At 48.6% G+C, this 20207-nt stretch overlaps 5 protein-coding genes across 5 annotated transcripts; 4 read left to right on the plus strand and 1 right to left on the minus strand.

The window, feature by feature from the left end:
* The first annotated feature begins 336 nt into the window (after positions 1 to 336).
* Positions 337 to 2290, plus strand: BKA55DRAFT_555353 (uncharacterized protein). Its single transcript, XM_046191632.1, has 3 exons — positions 337 to 537; positions 587 to 1879; positions 1940 to 2290. The coding sequence occupies exons 1-3, from the start codon at positions 514 to 516 to the stop codon at positions 2063 to 2065; spliced, it is 1443 nt and encodes a 480-aa protein (XP_046055173.1). The 5' UTR covers positions 337 to 513; the 3' UTR covers positions 2066 to 2290.
* Positions 2291 to 3567: 1277 nt separating this feature from the next.
* On the plus strand, positions 3568 to 5805 carry BKA55DRAFT_589771 (PLC-like phosphodiesterase; the record flags this gene model as incomplete). The annotated part of the gene is made up of 6 exons (XM_046194997.1): positions 3568 to 4650; positions 4687 to 4742; positions 5023 to 5272; positions 5350 to 5455; positions 5549 to 5651; positions 5730 to 5805. 6 exons carry the CDS (start codon positions 3568 to 3570, stop codon positions 5803 to 5805), a joined length of 1674 nt encoding a protein of 557 aa, XP_046055174.1.
* A 1769-nt stretch (positions 5806 to 7574) lies between these two features.
* On the minus strand, positions 7575 to 9831 carry BKA55DRAFT_555359 (Aldehyde/histidinol dehydrogenase). The gene is made up of 4 exons (XM_046191633.1): positions 9708 to 9831; positions 9519 to 9606; positions 8209 to 9450; positions 7575 to 8154 (listed from the first exon to the last, which is right to left on the minus strand). Exons 1-4 carry the CDS (start codon positions 9720 to 9722, stop codon positions 8027 to 8029), a joined length of 1473 nt encoding a protein of 490 aa, XP_046055175.1. The 5' UTR covers positions 9723 to 9831; the 3' UTR covers positions 7575 to 8026.
* A 1365-nt stretch (positions 9832 to 11196) lies between these two features.
* BKA55DRAFT_684623 (aminotransferase class-III) lies at positions 11197 to 12633 on the plus strand (the record flags this gene model as incomplete). The annotated part of the gene is made up of 2 exons (XM_046198668.1): positions 11197 to 11336; positions 11394 to 12633. The coding sequence occupies 2 exons, from the start codon at positions 11197 to 11199 to the stop codon at positions 12631 to 12633; spliced, it is 1380 nt and encodes a 459-aa protein (XP_046055176.1).
* A 4043-nt stretch (positions 12634 to 16676) lies between these two features.
* Positions 16677 to 19930, plus strand: BKA55DRAFT_660007 (fungal-specific transcription factor domain-containing protein; the record flags this gene model as incomplete). Its single annotated transcript, XM_046197543.1, has 9 exons — positions 16677 to 16715; positions 16804 to 16896; positions 16975 to 17045; positions 17247 to 17381; positions 17449 to 17702; positions 17760 to 17839; positions 17893 to 18515; positions 18566 to 18733; positions 18790 to 19930. The coding sequence occupies 9 exons, from the start codon at positions 16677 to 16679 to the stop codon at positions 19736 to 19738; spliced, it is 2412 nt and encodes an 803-aa protein (XP_046055177.1). The 3' UTR covers positions 19739 to 19930.
* Positions 19931 to 20207: the final 277 nt, after the last annotated feature.

The following is a 20207-nucleotide window of genomic DNA, read 5'->3' on the forward strand; positions in this document are numbered from 1 at the left end:
GATAGGTCGACTCCCCAGGCTTGCTGAAAACATGGTGAAGCATTTGATTGATGAGTTTTGGACGAGACGGTGGCCCTACTAGAATATGGTATTCAACGCCGTTAATCTTGATGTGTACAATAGCCTAGATCGTTCATTTAGCGAAGGCGTACTTTTGCTTGTGGAATAATTGCGAATGATACTATGAGATATCTGATTTGAGTGGTGCGGCATTACCAGAATTCATATAATACTTACTATCCATGTTACCATTCTTTGTTCGGCGTGGTCAACTCAGTGCTTAGTAGCTTCGTCCAGCTCTCATGAGGTATTGTGGCTAGTAAACACAGCAGCCACGCTCTGCCACAATCTGCACTAGTGGGGTTGCTTATAATCACCCCGCTATCATGGTAGAGCTCTGAAGCAAGGTCCAGAAACTTCCATTCCTGAGGCCTTAATTCAACACTCCTTACTGAACTCATCTCACAACACCACTTCTATAGCGGTGCCTGATACGCATTAAAGTCTACAAAAATGCCTGTTGATTATAGCAAATGGGTAAGTTATAGAACCTGTTTACTCAATCCTGTCCCTGACGGTCTTCTAGGACGCACTGGAACTCAGTGACGACTCCGACATCGAAGTGCATCCTAATGTCGACAAGCGATCGTTTATCCGCGCGAAGCAGAATCAGATCCACCAGGAGAGACAGCACCGAAAGTTACAAATCGAGACCTACAAGTATGAGCGTGTGGTCAACGATGGTTTGCTGAAGCGAATTTCCGGGCTTCTGGCATCGCTGCGAGCCCATGCCTCCGAGGCAGCCACCAGAAATCCGGCAGAAGTTGCCTTTCAAGCCGTCATGGAATCAGCTGGAGATCCCAAAGATGACAAGCCACCTTCACCACCCGAGGGTGTTCATACCCAGGAAAAGGAACAACCGTCATACACTAAGATGATGGCAACACTCCTAGACCAAGTCAATAAGGCTTTGGATGAGAAGAAACCGGAAAACAGATACGAAGCTATGATTGCTGAGATTCAGTCACACGAGGATAAAATAATGAACTTGCAGGAACAGCTGGTAGCTAAGTTGGAGGAGTTGCAGAAGGAGGAAGGCCGAAAGATCACAAGTGAGGGCATCCACACAGGCTTTGATAGCTCGCATGTCGCCAAGTCGAAGCCCGAGGAGAAGAAGGACTCTACACAGGTAGAGCTTCTGAACCCTAGTTTCGCGGAAACCTCCTCAAGCTCGACATCCGGAAACCAAGAAGTCAAGGTGGACGATGACAGCGATATCGAATCTTCACCGGCCGGAAAGAAGTTTGGCACCATTAGGGCAAACGACTATGCGGCTAGTCTCCAATTCCTGTCGCAGAATCCTCAGCTGTTGGTTGAGAGGGAGACAGATGGCCTTCTGGTTCAGGCTTTCGATGCCGCTCTGGAGAACAAGGATGAGTTATCGCGACAATTAGTGCACCAGGCTCTACTTCTACAATACTGTAGAGCTCTTGGCAAGGACGGTGTCGGGCTTTTCTTCAAACGTATCACAACCAAGGGCCATCAAGCACAGGATGTATTCTATAAGGATGTGCAAGACACATATATGAAGATTCGAACCCGTTCCAGGGAGATTTTAGCCGAGCGAGCCAAAGAAGGGCAAACTGAAGGCATCGAGCAAATTCAGCTGCATGCCGTGGAGCCTGGTACGGTCATCAACATCAAGGTTCCTGCGGCAGACAGCGAGGACCCCGAAGAGCAGGAAGCGCGCAAGATCTTCGAAAGTTTCAGACCCGAGATGCGCAAGGCCCTGGAGACGGGCAACTTGGACGAAGTGAACAAGGCGCTGGGTGAAATGAAGATTGACGAGGCTGAGGAGCTCGTGGGTCTCTTTGGCGAGGTAAGTTGCCAACGATTGCCGACAAGGTTAGAACTTACGGGCTAACGAATCGCTTGACAGGCCAACATTTTGAGCTTGGAGGAAGAAATCATTGACGCTACAACAGAGGAGGGGAAAAAGCAGCTAAAAGAGATTGAAGCCGCGGCTTCTGTGGACAAGAAAGAAGAATACGGAGATCCTGAGTAAGCTAATACGCAAAGATAAGGACTTACTCGGTGATGGATATATGAAGTCTTGGAATGAGGCCTGCATAGTTCAATGGTCATGGGTTAGAAAAATGTTACCGAGCCTGCATCGAGGGGTTTCTGAAGTTTATATTAGCTAAGTAAAGAAACGCGATTAATCGCCGCAAACGTATACCTACTTATAAACCAATCGTCGTGTTTGGTACGACAAAAAGTGATGTTCGCCATGCTTGGTCAACATTTTGAGCCGCCAGGTCGATGTAGGTCGCCGCTCACGGAAGCTAGTGGCATGAAACAGATAAAAATAGATTGTGCCCCTCAAAAACGTTCTGTGCTCAGCCTCCCGGCCGCCACCAACCATCTCCTTCACATAGAATGGCTGGTTATCGTCGTATGCATAAGAAACTGAGGTTGGATGTGATTTTGTAGCTGAAAGATGTCAAAATCTTATGAGCGTACTTGAGGAATCAAATTTATTGAGCCATAAGGGGTTAACATTAGATACGAGCGAGATTTGAGTACTACGCGTTAGACAAACGAGACCCAATCTCGCTGGGCGGCGAGGCGTTTTCAAATGTCCGGAATGTGGAGGGCAAATGGCTTCAGCCGAGACAACGTCTCGCCTCCCGCATTTTTAGATACGGTTATATTTGCTTGGCATCTTGGAATAAGCCATCAGGTCATCTACACGTATGATGTATATCGCTGCTAGCATCGTAAACCGTGGTGGTTGGAGCTTTGGATAGATAGAAAGATCTTGTTGATCTGCAGGGTATGGTAATGCTGGCCAGCCAGGCATGACGTGTATCAAGCATCAAGTTACATCGATTTACAGTAAATGCCTTCTTGTTTATGCTTTAGAAAATATAGGATTTGCTCGACATGTATCAATCTCAAACTGTATCTCAAACAGATGTCAAGCAAAACTCTGTTTACGATCCTACAGCAAAAACGGTATTCTTAATTTGTCTCGTCGGCGTTTGAAGCGTAACACAACACCAATAGTGCATATCCACTGCTGACGTCTCAAGGGGCGCAGTATCGACCACTCGAGACCAGACCCGACCTCAGCCCCAACTTTTAATGCCTTGGCTTTTCGGTCGTTTGACGATCACTCCAGCGTTCCGGGCAGTGGGTATTCAGTGGATATCCAGGGTCTCTTTTGGTTCGCTCTTATGGCTTTCAGTGAGCCGCCGCCAACTAAATGAGCCCCCAACCTCGAACAAAAAAAAGAGAAAATTGGACCGGGGCGACGTCAGCTTGCAAGCACGGACAACAACCATCTCATCCCCTATGCCTACGGGGGACCTACAGCCTACCTACCCCATGACATATTCCATGGCAAATATTGTTTTCTTTGTTTCATAGTTTATTAACCTGATCTGTCCTTCTTTAGATTTGTTTCTTGTCTTCTATCTATCTTCTACATCGTCATTTTCCCCTTCTGCCTCCTTTAACACATAGATTCCCGATAAGCTGGGCACATATCAGAAACTCATCGAAATGCTTCAGTCCTCACTTCTCTCCGTCGTGGCCGGAGTTCTCACTGCCACTTCCACCGTTTACGCTCTCCCACAATCCAATTCCGGATCAGGCTCTGGTTCCTCAACAGCATGCAACAACTCTCCGGACCTCTGCAACCGCAGCTATAACAACATCACACACATGGGCGCTCATGGAAGCTCTTTTCTACGCGATGGCAACAATGGACTCGCCGTCGCAGGTAACCAGAACTTTAATGCCACAGATGCCCTCGACGCTGGTCTTCGTCTACTTCAGGCCCAAGTACACAAAGAAAACAACACCCTCCGTCTTTGTCACACTTCGTGTGACATTCTCGATGCTGGCCCACTCGAGGACTGGTTGACTAAAATCAACGTGTGGATGAAGGCGAACAAGAATGAGGTTGTCACTCTCTTGCTTGTCAACTCCGATGATGCCAAACCTGATGAGTTTGGGCAAGCCATTAACGGTTCCGGCATTGCTGAACTGGCTTACGCACCCGCTAGCCAGGAACCGACCAGCGAGTGGCCTACTCTCAAGTCCATGATCGATAACAGCACACGCCTCGTTACGTTCGTCACCAACATTGATGCTTCGACCCAGTATCCCTACCTGATGCCAGAGTTCGACTATGTCTTTGAGACAGCGTTTGAGGTTCCTTCTCTCACCGGCTTCAACTGCACTGTCAACCGCCCTTCTAAGATTAAGGATGGTGCTACAGCCATGGCCAGTAACTACATGGGTCTCGTCAACCATTTCAAGTATCAGAGTCTTTCAGACAACAGTGACTTGTTCGTCCCTGACACTGAGAACATCGATACTGTCAACAGTGATGGTACCAGCGAGGATGGTCAGTTGGGTAAGCATCTTCAGGAATGCCGACAGGAGTGGGGTGCTGTACCCAACTTTGTGCTGGTTGACTTCTTCGAGAAGGGTCAGGTTCTCGCTGCGACAGACAAGATGAACGGCATCTCTGACGCCACTGGACGTGAGGAGGTCTCAGATGAGTCGATGGGCAGCACCACTGACAGACAAGTCGGCATGGTCGCCCTGACTGCCTTCGTCGCTGCCGCAGTGCTGTTGGTATAAAAAACTCCTCCAGATTTGAGTGCATTTCAGCATTCAAGCACAATTTCTTTGTCTTCACTCTTCTATACCCGACATTATTTACACAGGTTTGACAAGACCTGCCGTTTAATCCGGTTCGGTCACATGGGCATGCAGCGAGGCGTTTGGGATAGCAAGCTTGCATCGTCATAAATTGAATTACAACATAGGACGCAGGGATCGGGCGATATATTAACATAAGATTGGCCCGTTAGACGGATGATATACATTTACCCTGGTGATGGACTCTTAAAATAGAAATGTATAGAGATGCCATATTGACTGAAAATTACTTTGTGAACGATGATACGTATTTCGTAAATAATACACAGGTGTACCCATCGTCAGCAACATTATCAGCAATTCGGGCATCATGAAGTCGTTAATGATTGCGACGTCATGTCAGCCAATTGGCAGTGATCTTAGACCCAACTTCAAGACCCATAACCCTAGAATATCTTCAATAGATTCCTCTTATTTCCACCTTCACTCCCAATCATATTTCATATCACTCAAACAGGAACCTGGGATTTTTACTATGAATTACGACAGTATTGCTACGCCAGAGTCGTGCTATGTCGACTTTTGCCTTCTTCCCGTGAGTCTTGGTTATCTATGTCCCTCAAAGCGCTATGGAGGTAGGAATGCAGATATGCTAATACTGACAACGAAAAGATCGGAACAGGAACTGTATCCGTAGCAGAGGATATTGCTGAGGTGCAAAAGGTCCTCAAGGCGAGTGGATTGAAGTACACTCTTCACTCTGCTGGTACCACCGTTGGTGCGTTATTTCTGTCATGCACCAACGTTATGCTCTACTTGCTGCAGTAGACTTGTCAATTCAAAGTGCATAAATCTAACATCATGACTTTAGAGGGATCGTGGAATGAGGTTATGGCGGCTGTAGGAAAGGCGCATGCTGTTGTGCACCGCCGTGGTGTAGTCAGGATTCAGTCGTCGATGAGGGTTGGTAGCCGGTAAGTTCAGCCTACCTTCATGTGCATTATTTCCATGGTGTCTTGGACGGTGACATGCTAAGCATGGGTTTCTCATAGAACGGACAAGAAACAGACGGCGGAGGACAAGGTCAAGAGAGTGGAAAACCTGCTGGCCAAGGACGAGTCTAAGTAAGGATGCCATTAGTCGACAGACTTGGGATGAGGGCATACGAATGATACTGGGAACCCTATTTTATCAGTAGAATCTCAATACATCCCTTATCCAGACGCCTTCACTAATGGCAGATCATGGCCGTGAACATGTCGCCGGACAGAGAATGGCAAAACAGACCAGGTTTCTTCTTTATGTGCCTCTAAAACCTAGGAATCAGTGTAAGTTGGTCCAAACGGCCTTGACCGACCAGTCTGTATCTTGAAACCTACAGAATTGCATAGCCATCCCTACGTAAGACTTGGGAATGGTTGCAGCGAGTTCTATACCAGGATTAACATTAGCAGCTTGTAGAGTTTCCCCCTATATCTTTGTTTTTGATGTTTATATTTTGTGCTTCTGACTTTTGTTAACTGCCTATCAAAATCAGATAATTGTATCAAGAAAGTGGCGTGCCTCTTTAACAGCATTCCATACCAACGTGTTAGCTTGATGAGAACCTACCGATCCGGGTAGCAACTTGAGTAACATAGGCTACAAGAGATGTATCCAAATCCTTTATACTACGATAAATATGACAACGAAGCAACAAGGTCAAATATGTTAATACAAGAACTGGCAACGAGAACAACCTAGCCCTGCAGAACGGTAGTGATCTATGAATGACAACTATTACCTACCTCAAACATACCCTTTAGTAATGTTTGTAAATCTAGTTGAAGCCTGAGATATAGTCAGTCATCATCAGCGGTGAATGATATGGCGTCCCTGAAAACATTATCTAGTTTTATGATGAAGACATGCTGAGAAGGTACAGTACTCCGTGGACCCGGGATCTCTGGTGAATCGGAGGAGCTAGGCAGTTCTGGGTAGGAATTCTGCATATTTCGATCACCGGTTCTTGGAGCCGAGATCTCGGTTCCGGTGGCCAGATTGAAGAGGGTTGTGGTAACTTGAGATTCGACCAACTGATTGGCGGCCTTTGGAATTTGTCACTGGTGCCGGATCCTAAAAGCTGCGAAGTAGGTAATGTGGTTCGTTTGGACCATCATTGTTTCCCTTCTTGGCATGGGAACTGCATACCGAGTTTAGCTGCCACGCATCTCGTCTGCAATGTCTTACCGGACATGATTTTCCATACAAACGATACTACCCAACCTTTATACATTAACCACATGATGCAATATAGCTTAGGGTAACAAGTAATGCTGGCAGTGATGTTATCTCTCATTAAAATGACAGATACTTGGTCCTAATGAGAACTATGCAGTGGGCATGATGGGCTCTAGAACTCTCAATGGAGTCCATGTGGATATTATTCCATGATGGATGGAAATACTGAGAATCACAGTGATGGATATAATAAGAGAATCTTTTCAAATTCCCGTCATCCTACAAAGTTAAGTCGATGTGAGATGTGAACCGTTGGAGTAGACACATGTGGGGCCGGCATTTGTTCCCGGTCGATATGTCTTTGACATCACCGCCCGCTTCCCCACATTCTGCCAATTGATCCTTATCTGCTCCTCTTCCTGTCTTTAAAGAAGACGAGATATGGCCGGACCGGACCGGGGACTTCTGGAATAAACATTTCCGGCCATTGCATCTTGTCCCGTTCAAATGCCGAACGCGAACAGCCCGATCCAAGATCTCACATAGACCCTGTCTTTGCAGCGGAGCGGGCCCCGCTAGGAATTAATTGAGAACACCACGGGCCGGGAGCTGAGGCGGCTTTTTGGTTGTGGCGATAGCTTCACGAACCCAGTATTCACCACCGAGGAGTTTCTTTGAAATCATAGACCATGAAAATTAATGGACGACTTGATAGTGAAACTCTTCAGGTCTTTTAGTGAATTGCATTATGCGGCAACCTCATGCTTACTGACAGTATCTACAAAACAGCATATCCTCCATGTGTTGACACGAAATCGAAACCCTCATAGAGTCACCCGCCGCATACATCGCACTTGGAACGATTCTGTTTTCATGCATCTGGTCTCCCCACGTTTTCAATACAAACGGTAGCGCGTTATGGTATCCTAACGATCCAGCTCAACCGTACCCATAGGGACCTGATGTTGCACCGATACATCCCCAATTTGGTCAAGAAGAGTCGACCTGCAGGTCTATCAGTATAGCAATTTCGTTCACCCGAAAGCTGTCGCACTCCGTCTCTATAACCGTCCTGTGGGTATTATTTCGCCTATAGCCGCCCTAACTTTTGTCTAAACTAAACCATTACTCATGGATCGATATTTGTCATGACCATCTTAGTGATTGTAAACTCGTCAATGCCATACTTGCTTCCTTCTCTTCCAAATCCACTCTGCTTAATGCCACCGAAAGGAGCGGCAGGGTCGCTCAGCACGCCTGGGATTCTGATGTTAATGATTCGTGATGTTCTTCATGACCGGGCAAACTTACCAGTGTTGACTCCGACCATGCCGACCTCCAACGCTTCTGCCACGCGATAACATCGGTTCACACTATTGCTGAAGAAATAGCCTCCGAGGCCAACATCACTGTCGTTCGCAAGCTCGATAGCTTCCTCCTCGGTATCGAATGCGAAGAAAGCAGCCACAGGCCCGAAAGTCTCTTCGCTACAGATCTTCATACCAGGCTTCATACCAGTTAACATTGTGAGGTCAAAGTAATTAGGACCGAGGTGTGGTAAACGCTCGCCGCCGTGGATGAGCTTGGCTCCCTTGGAAAGAGCATCTTCAACATGCTCAGCAGCCTTGGCTACGGCACGACCATGGATAAGAGGACCATGGGTTGTCTTCTCAACAAAGCCATCACCGACAACAAAGGTCTTGACAACATCGAGGACCATTTGGACAAACTTGTCATAGATACTGCGGTGCACCAGAATTCGGTTGGCGCAGACGCATGTTTGACCCGAATTACGGAATTTGCAGGCAATCACACCCTTAACAGCCTTGTCCAGGTCCGCATCTTCGAAAACGATGAAAGGAGCGTTCCCACCCAATTCAAAGGACAATTTCTTGATGGTTGATGATGATTGGCTCATGAGGAGTCTCCCCACGCCAGTTGACCCAGTAAAAGAGACCTTCTTGATCTTGGGGTGTGTAGTCAAGACCTTGCCAACTTCAGCAGTGTTATCCAAGGCTGTAATAACGTTGACAACGCCGGCAGGAATTCCAGCACGATGCGCCAGCTCAGCCAGAGCAAGAGCTGTGAGAGGAGCCTCAGCGGGAGCTTTGATGACAACGGTACAGCCAGCAGCGAGCGCAGGCCCAGCCTTTCGGGTGATCATAGCAGCGGGAAAGTTCCACGGCGCAATGAGACCGCAGACACCTACGGGCTGCTTGATGGTGGATAGACGACATGATGGGTTTGTTGCCTCAATAGTCTCACCATAAATTCTAGGGGCCTCCTCCGAGAACCATTCAAAGAAAGCAGCGGCATAGTTGGCCTCTGTCCTGCCATCTGCCAGAGGCTTGCCGTTCTCAAGGGTTATGAGCCGTGCAATGTCCTCCGAATTCTCCATCATGAGGTCATACCAGCGGCGGAGGTACCGGGCCCGCTGGCGAGCCGGTGTTTTGCGGTATGTCTTGTATGCGGCATCGGCGGCAGCGATAGCAGCTTCGGTGTCGTCGGCGTCAAACTCGGGACAGTTCCCAATCTTTTCAAGGGTTGACGGGTCTGCATAAAAGTAACGTTAGGACATGATCTCGGATTTCAAGCACACAGGGGTTGGCAGGAGCGCTTACTTTCCACAGCAAAGTCCTTCCCAGACTTTGCAGCTACCCATTCGCCATTGACGTAACATGCATTTTTGACGAGGGTAGGGTCGGTAAGCTGCAGCGAAGCAATATGTTAGTGTTGGTAACTTCGATAGTCGCTGCGACGAAGAGAAGTTGCGGAAACGAGAAATGTTAACGAGCGGGAATATGACACACCTTTGGAGCTGTCATGATGCTTGCTGATGAACTACGTTGTTCAATGGAGAAGGCGTATGTCAAACACGGCTGAGACTTGGGGTGGCAGAGAGAAGTTTATAGTAGAGGAGATGAGAACCAATTCATATCTATGAGTTCCCTTCTTTACCTAGTAAGTATTCTTGCTGACAATCGTCTCGGACCTCCGCATGGCTTCCGGACGCTACCTATCTTGTACATTGGCTACCAAACATTAACACATTTGTCCCATAACACGGCAGTAACCGGTCTCTTAGCACAGCCCTCGTTGAATCACAACAATACAATGACGATGGGATCTGTTTCTGTGAACCGTTGATGCTTGGTGATCCGGCCTCGCGACCAGTTTGTTGGAACACGGCACCGATTGGGAACCGGGCCGGCAGGGTGTGTATGATGAGGTGAGGGGCGTTTATGATGGAAAAGATTGAAGCAAAATGGAAAGACCAGGGGTGTCGTTAGGCCCGATTCCGAGATGGGTGTGTGGTTTTCAAATTTTGGCAGACGTCTGAGTTGGAGAAGGGAGCGAGTGGGGGAGGCAGCTCTTCCATCAGAGGTTCTGGGGCTTCGATTCGCCCTGTGAAGCAATTTAGCTTCAAATTTTATGGGGAACTATCGTCACGGGATACTCTTGGGTGTAACTCTGGGCTTTCCCCTTCGGAACCGAGAGAGCTCTGAGAACCGGTGTGGGGACCACAAGAGCCGATGAACTAAACCCCAGAGGCACCAGTAAAGAATGGGAAGTTTCAGGCGCTTTGATCATTAAACGCACAGGTGGCAAGTACCTAGACATTTTTTTGTAAAGGAAAAAGTGTAGTATCCCCGGTCCCGTCACCGAGAAATTGATGTCCGGGGAAGACTTTTACTAAATGTTGGGGTAACAATTCTCTTGATTTCGTTCTTGTGGCCGTCGCGAGTAGCTTATCAGCATAGAAGTTTTGAGCCTACCTGTGAACAAGACGTAGTGTTTCTCATTCACAAGACAGAGGATCTCTGTAATAGATAGTAATAGCAACCCCGAGACAGCAGCATTCTTCCCGCCTTGAATAAGGAAGAGGGAAAAAGTCCGCCATGACCTCCGCTACCAATTCAAGGTGCAGTGGTGGCGCCCAAGGTCAGGTCCCGTGAGACATCCCTCTCCTCTCCTCTCCGGCTCTGTGCCGGCCGGCCTCTCGACTCCGGCCCCACGATGTCTCCCCAACTCTGCGCATCGTGTCCATGAGCCGCAGGCAATACTTTTCAATTGGCAGGGGTGGGCACATCGAGGCCCTCCATGAACTTTTTTGACCATGTTTGGTAACCTATTAGTGCCACCTCCGATACCGTTGCCAAATGCTATAATAGCTCCTCCCCCAGCTTCCAACTTCACTTCCAATCTCTCCAGGACATCTTGATTTACTTTCCTCTCTCACAAACTCGGGATACCCAGAGGAAATTTCCCCTTTATTCAGAGATCTTTGCCAGCTTCACAATGCCTTCCTTCGTTGAGTCCCCCGTCCGCACGGAGATCCCTGGCCCTGTCTCCAAGGCCAGCTCCAAGCGTCTGGATGCCATTTTCGATGCCCGTGCTGTTCACTTCGTTGTCGATTACGACAAGTCCCATGACAACTAGTAAGATCTTATTCCCCAAAAGACGTGACAGAGGATATGGGAGCTAACACTTCGAAGCATCGTCGATGTTGATGGCAACAAGTACCTCGATGTCTACGCCCAGATTGCTTCCATCCCCGTTGGATACAACAACGACACACTGATCGAGGCTGCCAAGTCCCCCGAGATGATCTCCGCTCTCGTTAACCGTCCTGCGATTGGCAACTTTCCCTCCGACCAATGGGTCGATATCCTCCGTAACGGCCTCATGAAGGTCGCCCCCAAGGGCCTCAGCTACATCTTTACTGCTCAGTCTGGATCTGAGGCCAACGAGCTTGCCTACAAGGCTGCTTTCATGCTCTACAGTCGTCGCAAGCGTGGCAATGCTGACTGGAACGAGGAGGAGATCAACTCCTGCCTTGAGAACTCCAAGCCTGGCTCCCCTGAGCTCGCCATCATGAGCTTCAAGAACTCTTTCCACGGCCGTGGTTTCGGCTCCCTCTCTACCACCCGCTCCAAGGCTGTCCACAAGCTCGACATCCCTAGCTTCAACTGGCCCCAGGCCCCCTTCCCTGCTCTTAAGTACCCCCTTGAGGAGCACGTCGAGGAGAACGCTGCCGAGGAGAAGCGATGCCTTGAAGAAGTTGAGCGCATCATGACCACATGGCATTGCCCCGTTGCCGGTCTCATTGTTGAGCCCATTCAGTCTGAGGGTGGTGACAACCACGCCTCCCCTGCTTTCTTCCAGGGTCTCCGTGATATCACCAAGAAGCACGGATCCGTTCTCATTGCCGATGAGGTTCAGACCGGTTTCGGTGCCACCGGTTCCTTCTGGGGACATGATCACTGGAACCTGACATCTCCCCCAGATATGGTTACCTTCTCCAAGAAGGCCCAGACTGCTGGTTACTTCTTTGGTAACGAGATGCTTATCCCCGATAAGGCTTACCGTCAGTTCAACACCTGGATTGGCGACCCTGCCCGTGTCATCATGTGCAAGGCTGTCATCCAGGAGATCCTTGACAAGAAGCTTGTCGAGCAGACGGCCCGCGTGGGCACTCACCTTTATGCTGAGCTTGCTCGTCTTGCTGCCAAATACCCAGAGCATATCCAGAACCTCCGTGGAAAAGACCAGGGCACGTTCATTGCCTTCGATACCAAGGACCCTGCTGGCCTCGTTCGCTCCATGCGCCATATCGGTGTTAACATTGGTACTTGCGGCAAGAACACTGTCCGCCTCCGGCCTATGCTCATCTTCCAGGAGGAGCACATTCCTATCCTCATCAACGCCTTTGACAAGGTTATTGGTGCCCTGTAAACTGGAATGCAGCACGAATATCAAAATGGGATCGGTTTTCTACTCATCATGTCTTCTACTAGCGTTGCATTGCTTTTAATTTACATTTTCAAAGGATTATTCTGAGGGTCAAGGGGAAAAGAAAAGAATTATCGTACCGGTAATACACTAGGTGTGGAAACAGATAGGTGTCCATTCAGATGGAACCGGATCACACAAGGCGTTGTACTTAGGTTATTGGAACTTATAAGAATTATGATTACTTAAACATGGGTCTTGACTGCGTTTGACATGAACAATGACAGATAAAACAACGAAATTGATACACGATAGCATAATAGAGGTATCAACAAGACAGACCTATTGATGCTGAAAACTTAAGTCTCGAAGTTATCGAAAGATCCAGGCATAGTTACAAACATAAAAAGGTCCGTGTTACTGCCAGCTAGAGAAAGCCATACCTATGAGATGAGCCGTTGGGCCTTGATGAGCTGCAGGTTGGTGCGTATCTCACGTCACCTTGGGTACCGGCCTTTGCCGATACACCGCGCGTCTCTCGGCAAGCTCTACCTCTTTCGTTTCTGACTCTCTGAGTGTTATTTCTTTGAATAACTTCTGCCAAGTGGTGAGGTGACCTGTCACATGGGACACGCTTAGACGAATGGCACTGAAGCAACCATGTTAAGAAAATTTTGGTCACAATTTGAGATGTTTTATGACCAACTCCCTATAGAACTTTCAAAGTTATGATTCTTACTATGATGTCACTGTATTCTTTAGCATTCAACAACTGCCATTATTGTGATCGATTTTGATGATATGCTGAACGCATGGGTACTTGATACTGGTTTTGTCTTCCTCTGGGATTATGTCCTCCTTTGTGAACCAGGTGTGTTATTGCAGCGTGCCAACGGACCAGGGATGAACGGTTCAGATGCCTGTGGTGGCTTGCAGTAGCAGGTAACAAAAGAATAGTAGCATTCGTCAAAGCGGTAGTTCGGCGGTTGCACACAGGCAGCGGAGTGATCGGGTAAACCTGAGATTCAATGTTGAAGCATTGAGGAGGCATCCATGTCGGTTTATGCCGGCTGAGGAAGAGCTCCGACCAAGTGTTGGGAGAGGCTGGTAATGCAAGATGCAATCTCAAGATCCAAATTTCTTTTTCTCAGCCCCGGCGGTTGCTCCTTCGAGAGAGACACCATGACGCCCCATTGGTTGCAAGCTTTTCTACCCTGTTAAGAGGAATCAAGACTATTGTCAAAAGAGGAGTTGGTCTCTAGCTCTGCAGGTCTGAGGTAACCACAAGAAGGGAGGTGATGAATGTGCAGCAGAACAATTATGCGAGCCATTGGCAGGCTCAGAGATCCTGTGAAAACAATCAAAAGTGAGAAGATTACAGGGTTTGAGTTAATCAGGTTCGGGTTACCAAAACGAGCAGCCGATGATGTTGGTCTCAGGAAACTGTGTGTTGTTCATGCCGCTGATAGACGTGACGAAGCCGAACATTGAGGGCCATTGGTGCTATTGTTCGGAACCGATAGCCCTCATGTCGCCTAAATCCGCTAGCTTACATGCCCAAAGAGTGCCATACGTTGGACATTCAATGAGTAAGAGAACACATAGAGCAGGTGGCATAGAGATGGATGATGGTGTTGGCGTTGGCTGAGTGGTAGAAGATCTGCACATGGCATCTGCACTGATGCGTTCTGATCAGGGATTATTTCTATGCAGAATGGGTACGGGTATCATCACGGGAGAGCTGAAGTCAATACTGCACAATGTCAAACTGAAACAAACCTGGAGTTGACAGCCTGCAAGATCTCGCCGATTCGTCACCGTGCTCATCTAATCGAATCAAAAAGCTGTCAACCCCGCAAAACCAAGGCATGACCTGTGTTTCTTATTGAGCCCTGGCCTTGAATGTGTTCTTGATAGGCTATAAGCAAACGGCACCCTCCTTGCCTGGTATGTTCCTGTCTCAGCCAGTCTAACAAAAGTGAGGCGTTGGTGGTCTGTGAGTACCTGCGAGATGCGCGACATCGATGGGGGCCCTTAGGGATCAAGGTTCTCTTGTCGATCAAAGCGGCACAAGGTTTACTCATTAATGGCATTATAAAACTGCTGATCAATAAATGCTTGCCATTGTACTCTATAGTTTGCTAATGACTTGGTACATATTTCACTCGACGAATTTGCTGATGAGCTCTGTTGTTGAAGAATGCATAGATCATATATAGATAGCCGCGTTCAACGCTGCCTCTCCAGAGATATCTTCAACAAGAGCCACTACATACCTAGTATTCATGATCACCAGTCTAACCCTACTAGGGTGGCTACCTATGTAGTATTAATGCTGGCCAGTACCGTAGTTTTGGTTGAAGAAAATCTCCATAACTTGACCCATGTCTGTTCCATGTGGCATCTTCCCCCAGCTTCGAATCGTGCAGCATCATTCGTGCAGCTTAGGGGTATTGTGGGGCTGATCAAGACAATACGATTTTGTTTGTTATTGCGTCTTTCACGTCCTCTGATAGCAAGGGGAAAGCATCTCACGATCTTGGTACAAGCATTGCCGAGAGCGGTCGTGGGATGTCAATGGCTTGTAGTTCACTTGATTCGCTCGTTGTGGCGATCCTGCGCCCCGCTCCGCCCCGCCCCGCTGTCGTATGCTTCAAGGCCACATGCTAGGCTTGATGTTGCGAGTCGTGATATTCAATCAGCTTGAGGTTTATGGTCTTGTCTTCCTTGCAAGTGTCCCGTGGACGGACTGTTTTGTCATCTGCATAAAGCGCAGGGACATGATCCCGCGTTGCTTTCTACGTTGCTTTTTACGGACATGGCTCTGGTCCTGCCCCGAGGGCCTGAAGCTTCCCAAGTCCTTGGTTGAGCGTTGCTTAGAATTCTGCGAGAATCAAGAGATTCCCTGTCCACATCTTGAAAAAGGCCCACATACAGAGAGACACATAGGCAGAGAGACCACTTTAAGAGCCAGTCTCCGCGATATCCGTTCTTTCGAGGTCCTCTGACATACAGACAGGCGAGATATTTACATATATACTTTATGCATTAGGACGGCGCGAAGAGAATCTCAGTGTCTGATACTTATCTCTGTTTACAGACTCACTTGTTGAACTAACAAGCCATATGCTTCGTCCTCCTTCTCGAAGAGGTACCTGTCTGTCCGTAGACCATGCCACGCTAATGCTACTTCAATTGATCGGGATCGACCGCCAATTGCATAAAGTGCACAGCAAGGTACCTCAGGAGCTGGCCGAGACCTTCTTGTGCGTACGTGCGTTGGTAGAAGAAAAAGCAAAGCTGATGCCTCTTCACTCACTGTAACCAATTGGCGTTGCGCGCCAACCAGCTTGTCTTGTCAACTATCGTGAGCTGCAGCAATATCAGAGCGTTAGGCCCCTCAAGAGCGACGTACAAGGGCTGACAGTTTGACCTTGTATAGTTTGATAGCGCTATCTTCAAACATCGAGCTCGGAAGGTATTTCTATAGTCTCAGATGAATATCTGCCCTTCATCACATCTTATACAAAATAGCATCCTTTCCTTTCATCTGGAGTCTGTCTTGCAACTTGCTGAGCTAAGGGCCCTTGCATCATTGCGCTGCATACAAGACGTCCGAAATTGCGAGCTTGCTTGACCTATTCTGCTCCTCTCTTTTGTCGTCTCAGCCTAGAAAGCGTGGGCAAGCGAATTACATTCTGCGGTTCCGCCAACTGCACTAAAATAGACGCTAGCTCCCCGCGTCTTACCTTACTTCAACTCTTCAGTTCCTCTCTTCTCGTCGACCCTGAGCTTCCACTTTATTTGTTCCAGTCACTAACAGGGTGTTGCTTTAATCATCTCAATTATAAAGCACCTCTCAGGCGTTGTTTCTCGAATTGTAGCAAGGGAGACTCATGATAATCAACCTGACTTGAACTGCCGAAGCTCAGACAAATCCTTGCTCGCTGCAGCCTGCAACAAGTGCTCCTGGAAGACTGGCTGTTGTCAATCACCTAGACTACCTAGTCGCTGCCATTCCTGTGCATCCACCAGCAGGGTCCTGGATGGAGCCACTAGGTCGCTTTTCAAGCCTCGATCTACCTGTACGTGGGCCATAAAACCATTTCAAGTTCGATCCGCCAACTTGAACCATCAATCCTACCCTAATTATCACCGACTCCTCGAACTCAGCAAGTCGCTTACCACGATTGCTTCACCACACCTCACGGCCTCCCAAGCATTTTGCTGGGATCTACGGGCTTCCCGCCGCTCGAGGTCCCAGGAGTAGGAGTCCATCCGCTCCGCCGCCGCAAACCGGCCCCGCGCCGACTCGCGCAATTCGAATAACGGGAAATGGACAAGCAACAACAGACTGTGCAGAAGAGCAGGCAGCGCCGCGAAGCCGAGAGAGAGCGCAAGCGAGCACTACGAGCGTATGTTCACTATACCTTCTATTCACTTCGCCGCTATGCGCCGAGATCTCTGGCGCAGGCAAACTGGAGCATGTGTTTCTCGGGTCTTCTCCTTCACATCAGGTTCCAGATGTGATTAACCCTTAATCACCTGTCGCCGCTTATTTCTTACGCTCATTTACTGTTCCGGCTTTCACATGCTGACTGACCGTTATTCTATAGCTGCGACGGCTGCCGACGACAGAAGGAGAAATGCGACGGTGGTGTACCATGCCGAAGATGTACGCGCCTCCATCGCCAGTGCGAGTTCCTGGGCCCGACTGCCAGAGATGCCGAAGGAGGTGATGGTGCATCGAGGTAAGTCGCCATGCTATTGTTGCACACCATTGAATGCTTTCAAGCTTACTGACACATCAGTAACTAGGAATCGGTCCGGCCCAGGCAACGCTGAGCTCCTTCAGCGTGTTTCTTATATGGAGAAGATCATTGCCCACTATGCTGGAGGTGTCTCTCTTGATACGGAATCACTGAAGGCTATGGCTGAGTCCATAGACAACAAGAATTTTGATGCTAATCAAGTTCAACGACAAGCTCCGATTATGGATTCTCCGGGCTCTGACTTTTTGGGAGCAGAAGATGAGAACTATACCGTCCAGCCACTGGATAATAACACTACTCGTAAGACCGACTGCTTATACTCAACGTCCACAAGTAACTAATCAACCCCGCTCATAGACTACTCGGGCGAGTTCTCTCACTGGAATTTCTCAATGAGAATCAAGCAATGGATCGAACAATGTGTACCAGAGCGCCATGTATGTTACTCCAGCCTTGTTTTGTAAGAATGAATGTCTCATGCCTTCGCTAGGATGCACCAGGTCCCCTCAGTTTCAAAGAGTATTATCGAGCCGAGGAGCTCCAGTCAGCCAATAACACGCAGGCATCACTTTCTGCCCTACCCCCTCGATATGTCGCCGAATTTCTGGTCCAGGCATTCTATAAGCATGCCGAGACCAACTACTTCTATGTTGAGCGTGGGTGGCTCGCAGAACAGATTGATCTGATTTATCAGAACCCCGGGGCTTTGTCTCGTCGTGAAGTGGGGACACTCTGCATGATTTGGATCATCTTTGCGATTGGAACTCAATACGCATACCTCGATTCGATCTCGGGAAGAGATGCCCATGGCAAGTCAAACGATTCAAGCCCCTTCTCCGAGGATACAATAGGTGTGATGTTCTATCAACAAGCCTGCAAGCTTGTCCCTGATGTCATTACCGTTGCATCACTGGAGAGTGTTCAGGCTATTCTTCTCATCGGTATCTATACATTGCCCCTTGATGCCTCAGGCTTATCGTATATTTATCTTAACCTCGCGGTGAAGCTCGCAATTCAGAATGGCATGCATAGGAAGTGGCCTGCCGGGGGACTTGATCCTTATGTTCGTGAAACGAGGAACCGCGTATGGTGGACAGCTTATACGACAGAGAAGTATGCTTTATTGATTACATGATTTAGTACCCGGATGCTAACCACTACAGACGAGTTGGTATCTACCACGGACGGCCTTTATCTATTTTGAGTAAAGATGTCGATGCAGAGATGCCCACTGATCGCCCAGACATTATGCCATCAAGCCCTACAAACGTTGCACACATGCTTGCAACACTACGATTGAATCAAGCGCTTGGCAAGATTGCCCATGAGATGTATGCATTTGCACTATTCTGCGCTCTATTTTCAACAAGCTAATCATTTTTGGCAGCTCTGTTCTTCGAACCGCACAGAAACATGAGATGAATGAAGGTTTGCAACGGGTCATTGATATGAAGGAGGAGCTCCGAAGGTGGTGGGACGCACTGCCCGAAACTGCGTTTCACGAAGAAGTCAATCCTCAAAATCCTATTACACGTGCAGATACGCATCTCAAGCTAGAGTATTGCCTGCTGCGAATGTATGCTGGGCGGCCCTTCATCTTACCTCGCGAAGTCGTGCGTGGGAACGCGAGCACATCGAGTTCACCCGCTGATTCAAACAACCAAAGACCCAACACACCACATAAGTCCAACCCTCGGTCAATCCTGGTTGCTGACTGCGTTGAGGCTGCGTTGACCATAATCGACACATGCCATCTTCTTCAAAGCACTATCGGCCTTGCACGGGCATCATATACGGAGTTCAGTTCCTGTCGTGCTGCTCTCCTAGTTATCATCACCCAGTGCTTGCAAAAAAAGACAGATAGGCTACGTGACGCTCTGCGCACTGGCATGGCTATGATCAAGGAGATGTCAGCGGGTGGAGAGTCAGCCCGTTCTGAAGCCTCGTTGATTGAGGTTTTCGAGCGTGCTATCTCACGACTTGACGCCACTGCTGATCCCTCGGGCAGAGAAACTGACTATTCGCGGTTCAAGAAATGGGAATTGCTTTGGAAGAATGACGTGCCTATCCAGGACTTCAGGCAAGAAGAATCGCCTGAGACTTCCTTGCCACTACCCCAAAACCCGAATGCGTTTTGGAGAGGAAGCACAGGCACGACTGCTCGACCTGGTATGCCAACGATGCAGGCTCCGAGTCCTTTTGTGGGAATGGATACCAATTTTCCCTCGGTACCCCAGGTTATGGATGAGTTTTCTACACTGTTTGGATACGGTTTCGGCCCTAGTCCTGACAGTATGGCTGGCACAGCTAACGGGGGCATGTGGATGGGCCCATGAAATTTCATGCATGTTTCAAGTCGATTACTTCACATTCTTGAAGGGGAAAGGAGGGTATCACAAGTCGCTCGGGCATGTTCCAATGCTGTGGCTGCTCGGTTGAAATACCGAGAAACATGCCATCAGGAATCCAGACTTGCCCAACCCACCCAGAATCAGCACAGTTCTGCTACGGAATAATTTTCTGCGGGGGGGGGGGGGGGGGGGGGGGGGGCGGATAATAACAGGACTGCTGGTTTGCAGGTACAGCAGAACTTCCGGTGTTTGCTGCTCGCAGTACCATAGCAATCTTGGCTTGTTGTGCATGATGGAATATAAGGTCATTGCCTCACTCTTCGGACACCATGACCTAAACGTTTTGTCCTGCCAACTCAGCTAAAAGAGAACGGAAATGCAATAGCAGACACGAGGGCTGGTATGCCACTGCTTGAAAAGTATGAGAAAACACAAATCATGTTTTCCCTTTCTT

The sequence above is a fragment of the Fusarium redolens genome (assembly GCF_020744475.1).
Source record: "Fusarium redolens strain MPI-CAGE-AT-0023 chromosome Unknown BKA55scaffold_2, whole genome shotgun sequence".
Taxonomy (NCBI): Eukaryota; Fungi; Ascomycota; class Sordariomycetes; order Hypocreales; family Nectriaceae; genus Fusarium; species Fusarium redolens.

Bases quoted from the DNA above. Each gene is read 5' to 3' on its own strand.
- BKA55DRAFT_555353 (XM_046191632.1), top strand. From the start codon at position 514: ATGCCTGTTGATTATAGCAAATGG. The intron at 538-586 runs GTAAGTTATAGA...ACGGTCTTCTAG, and splicing joins CTGTTGATTATAGCAAATGG to GACGCACTGGAACTCAGTGA. The intron at 1,880-1,939 runs GTAAGTTGCCAA...ATCGCTTGACAG, and splicing joins TCGTGGGTCTCTTTGGCGAG to GCCAACATTTTGAGCTTGGA.
- BKA55DRAFT_555359 (XM_046191633.1), bottom strand. The intron at 9,451-9,518 runs GTAAGCGCTCCT...ACTTTTATGCAG, and splicing joins GAAGGACTTTGCTGTGGAAA to ACCCGTCAACCCTTGAAAAG. The intron at 8,155-8,208 runs GTAAGTTTGCCC...TCAGAATCCCAG, and splicing joins CATGGTCGGAGTCAACACTG to GCGTGCTGAGCGACCCTGCC.